A 4,906-nucleotide genomic window follows, 5' to 3' on the forward strand; every position below is an offset into this window, starting at 1 on the left:
CACCTCAGCTGCCGGTCGTACTTCTGCTCCTTTAGCAGCTTCCCCGGTTGCGCCATGGCCGCACCCGCCGCGCGAACAGCCTTGCCCCTACCGAGCACCGCCACCGCTTCCACGAGTGCGCAGGCGCATTGAGCGCTCCTTCGTCGCCGCTCCCTCCCGCGCGCTGCCAGCAGGGGGCGCAACTACTTCACTGCGCACGCGTCGCCGGTACACCTGGGGAGTACGCGGGCACAGCCTGAACCGAGAGTGGTGTCTTTTGCTGATGCTCCAGCCCTGCTAAGCTGCCAGTCCGTGACTTGGTACGTGCAGTAATTGTGGGAAACTCCGGCTTTGGAACCAGGCAGATTTGGTTTTTAACCACGTACCAGTTGTGAAATCTGCTTTTTACCTCTCAAATCCTCTGTTTGCTCATCTGTGTATTGGGAATAAATGGGTCTACATCACCGGGGTCTTAAATGATATTTTGAATACATAGAGCCGGACTCACAGAAAATCCTGAGTGGATAATAACTTTCACTATTATGATCATTATTGTTCATTCATTTCTTCCATCCTTTCCATGTAACAAGCCCACACAAGAGCCTGTGTCAAACCACAAAGTTAGCTGCTACCAGCTGCAGATACAAAGACAAATAAGTCCAAGATCCTGTTCTTGAGAAGTTCACAGTCTTGATAAGGGAGAGGGACAATAAATAAGTCCTTATTAGACAATGTGGCCCTCTTATAAATCGAGGGAAGTTGGGGTGCTGAAAGGTACACAGAGGAACTCCACCCACTCCCCCTCTTCCCTCTCCAGGAATGTTTCACATGGTGTGGGCAAAGTAAGAACGTTTTACGCAAAAGCAATAGCAGGTGTCATTCTTGGGAGGCAGAGAAGGCATGGCAGGATGGGGACTCTAAAGGAAATTTGGTGTGGTGGTGAGTTAGGCGGAGGGTAGGAAGACGTCAGGGGAGGCTTGATAGACAGCAGGGGCCAGGTTGTGAGGTCCGTGAACATAAAAGCAAGAAGGAATTTAAAGCCCTCTGCTTTCTGAAAAGAGTCACTTTTGGGAGGAAGAGGATGGCTTCCCTATGGGGATGGGTGTCAAGGAAGAGAGTTACCCCAAGAAAAAGAGGGAAAGGAGACTGGAAGCCAAACAAGCAGCAGGAAGGGGAGATGAGGATTCTTTTCCCTCTATCTGCCAGACCCTACAAGCACCTTCAGGTTAATAATTCCCTGAAACAAGGTGAAAAGGAGCACATGTCCCCACCCAAACCCACCCTGGGATGGCGACAAGGGAGGAGGGACAGTTTGACAGTAATGATACAGTGATGATGGGTGCAATTCCCCTGGGTGCTGTCTCCAGGATCAGGGTGGAACACACCCTCCTATGACTTCCCTGGCTCCCACTCAGCACCCATGGAATGCAACTGATGGGAAACAAAGGCATGAGGCTCTCCCAGCTCATCATGTACTTAAGCTGTTACATTTCCTTCTCCAGTTGGACAGGTGAAATATAAAGGATAATAAAATACACCCAGGGAATGTGAGAAGGTCAAAAAGCAACAGGTGAGAGTTTACTGCTTAGCTTCTCATGTTCTGTGCAGTCATGGACTATGTGGACTCCATCCTCAAATCTGGTGGTGGAAGTCATAATGTCTATGAAGAAATGTATGATTTTGACAAAGTTTCATGATGGTGGTGACTGTAAAAGGGTACTTCACAGTATTAGTTTCCTACAACTGCTCTAACAAAGTACCACAAATTTAGCGGCTTAGAACTACAGAAATGAAGGGGCACCTGGCTGGTTCAGTCATAGAGTGTGTGACTCTTGATCCCAGGGTTGTAAGTTCAAGACCCAAGTTGGGTATAGAGATTACTTAAAAATAAAATCTTTAAGGAAAAAAATCTTAAATTAAAAAAAACCTACAGAAATGTATTGTCTTACAATAAAGCTAGAAGTCTGAAATCAAAACGTGAGCAGTATGTTCCCTTTGTAGCCTGAAGGAGAGAATCCTTCCTGGCCTTCCTTGCTTCTAGTGGCTGGCTGTCAATCCTTGGCTTATAGTCACAACACTCTAATCTCCACCTCCATCATCACGTAGCATTCTCCACTCATGTCTCTGTCTGCATCGCTTCTCATAAGGACATCAGTGATATTGGATCAGGACCCACCCTACAATGACCTCATCTTAACTTGATTACATCTGCAAAACCCCTCTTTCCAAATAATATCACATTCATAGGTGCTAGGTGGCTAGGTCTCAGCAACTTTGGAGGGGGCCATGGGAGAATGACCCAATTCAACCTGTAATAGCGTATAAAGGTGCTTGAGCTGGATCCATGGAGGTTAAGTGATCAGACACAAACCTTGCCATCTGAGAACTAATGACTTTTTCCTATTGTGGAGGACAGAAATCAACTAGGTCTCAAACTAGGAAACATGGCCTCATACATTTAAGCCATTGGTGTTCAAAGTGTGGTCCTGGACCAGCAGCAGCAGCATCACTTTGGAACTCAATAGAAATGCAAATTCTCAGGCCCCAATCCATACCCTCTGAATCAAAAACTCTGGGTGGGGTGAGAACCAGAGAATCATCACAAGTGCTCCAGGTGGTTGTGATGCACACTCAAGTTTGATACCCACTGACCTAGCCCAACTTCCCCCTGAAAAAAGTAAGTGGGAAAACTGAGCCCTGTAACCACAACAGTACCCCCACTTATCAAGCACTTACTATATGCCAACCAGGCCCTTGCCACGCATCACCTCATTTTATGCTCACCCAATGCAATATATATCACCCCATTTCATAGACGAGACCAGAGGCTTGGAGAGGTGAGTAAAATTCCAAAGCCTCACAGGTATTAAAAGGTGGTACAAGGACTCGAAACAAACACCCCAATGGATCTGGCCAGACCCAAGCTCAGATCTATTGTTTTACCCATCTTAGCTGGAGGAGACTGGATCCTTAGGTTCCCAAGCAGTCTGGGGCTAGCTCTGCCCCAGAAGAGCTTACAGTCTGTGGAAAACCAGCCAGAAAGAATGAGTCACAACCCAGGACACCTTCCCAGGCCTCTACCACTATCTCTCCCATGCTTGCCTATCCTAGCCCTTCTCATCCTGGTATTTCTTGGCCAATCTCTTACCTTTCACTCCTACCCTTCCCCAGGCAGGTATGGGTCTGCAATGTTCACAGTTGTATCTCCCATATCTGGCCCAGAATGTGGCATCAGTAAGTCTTCAATCAATGCATATTGAAGGAAAGAATAAATTTTTTTTACTAAAAAAATTTTTTTAAATGTTTATTTATTTTTGAGAGAGAGACAGAGTGTGAGTGGGGGAGGAGAAAGGAGAGAGGAAGACAGAATCCAAAGCAGGCTCCAGGCTCAGAGCTGTCAGCACAGAACCTGACACAGGGCTCGAACCCACAAACCGCCAAATCATGACCTGAGCTGAAGTCAGACACTTAACCGACTGAGCCACTCAGGTGCCCCTGAAAGAATACATTTCTGAAACTACTTCCACCATACTTTCTCATTTTAAAATGCCTTACTGGCAATATGTATATCATCAGATTTGGTAATTCCACATCTAGCAATCTGTCCCAAGGAAATCATCAGACACACACAAAGATGTATAAATAAAAATGTTCACTGTAGTGCTATTTACAATAGTGAAAACTGGAAATAATCCATACACTAGGGATTATTAAGTGTCAATCTCTCCAAGGCTGATCAGGGCATCAGGTGGGGGGGAAAAGGTCACAAAGCTATACATATGATTCTCATTATCTTTTCAGTACTACTAATACATACTTAAAAAGCCTGGCAGGATGGTCACTAAAATGTTAACAGTGATGATTCTTCGGTAATAATATAACCAGTGGTTTTCATTTTCTTCTCTGTGTTTTTCTGATTCTTCCAAGTTTTCTACAATGAATAGGTATACTACTATAATTGGAACAGGGATGTTTGGGGTTCTAAATGTGCCCAGCAAACTAAGGAAAAGGGGAAACAACAGAGGTTCTAGGGTCCGAGGAGTACATCCTTGATCACAGACATCATGTCACCTCACCATCCTATTAACCTTCTAGACTCTCTATTCCCATTTTATGGATGAGAAGACAGGTTCAGAGAGGTGAAGTAACTTGCTCCAAGCCACACAGCCAGGGATGCTGGGAGCCATGCCTGAGCTCATTCTATCTGACTGTGTGCACACATAAACATACACACTTGGAGTGGAAACACACAACAAATTTAATTTTGATTTTAGAGTCTCCAGGCCACAGGGTTTCTGGCCTGGCCTGTTGGCCCTGTGCGTAAGATACAGTGAGAAGTACACCCGACTCTACTTGTTGGTATGGCAGTGGACAGCTGTTGTCTCAACCAATGCTCACAGGGATCCCCATGAGCAAGGGTGGGCAGGGACAATCCCCTCATTTCTTTGTAGAGCAAAGACATTGTACCTTCCAGAGAGGAAGTGAGAGCTGGTCAAGGTCACTTGATGAATGAGATATGGCTGTGTAAGCTGCTCCTGCCCTCTTCCTCCAGCCCTTCATCATAGCCCTCATACCCACTCACCCCCTCCCCATGTTCCTCCTCCCCGTGAACGGTGAACCACTAATGCCAGTGAGACCAAAGAGTAAACTTCAGGGCAGTGAAATCAATTCATTTGTAAAGACAACACATAATAGAAATGGGAGGCGCCTGAATGGGGGCCTAGGCTTTGCCAAGTTGACCTGAGTGGGCTGCTGGGGCAACTGGGGTAACTGGGGCAGAGTGCATCGACTCCTCTCACCTGCCTGAGTACCTAGCACTCTAAAACCTGGAGTAAATTGCTGAAGACAGGCTGCAGGAAGGAGAACCAGATCAACTTTTATTTGATTGTTAAAGAGGTAATAGTTTCTTTCAGAAGGCACAAAGGAG

The 4,906-nt window shown here is 46.1% G+C and overlaps 2 protein-coding genes across 2 annotated transcripts in view; one reads left to right on the forward strand and one right to left on the reverse strand.

The window, feature by feature from the left end:
- The window catches only part of NAE1 (NEDD8 activating enzyme E1 subunit 1), a 32,066-nt gene extending 31,966 nt beyond the window's left edge, over nucleotides 1–100 (reverse strand). Inside the window, exon 1 of the mRNA XM_077755526.1 lies at nucleotides 4–100. Within this exon, the coding sequence (XP_077611652.1) occupies nucleotides 4–56 (53 nt within the window). The 5' untranslated portion in view covers nucleotides 57–100. The remainder of the gene's footprint in view (nucleotides 1–3) is intronic.
- Nucleotides 55–4,906, forward strand: part of CA7 (carbonic anhydrase 7) — a 15,636-nt gene continuing 10,784 nt past the window's right edge. The window contains exon 1 of the mRNA XM_077755464.1: nucleotides 55–115. Coding sequence (XP_077611590.1) covers nucleotides 55–115 — 61 coding nt within the window. The remainder of the gene's footprint in view (nucleotides 116–4,906) is intronic.

The sequence above is a fragment of the Crocuta crocuta genome, unplaced genomic scaffold, assembly GCF_008692635.1.
Source record: "Crocuta crocuta isolate KB4526 unplaced genomic scaffold, BGI_CrCroc_1.0 scaffold152, whole genome shotgun sequence".
Classification (NCBI taxonomy): Eukaryota; Metazoa; Chordata; class Mammalia; order Carnivora; family Hyaenidae; genus Crocuta; species Crocuta crocuta.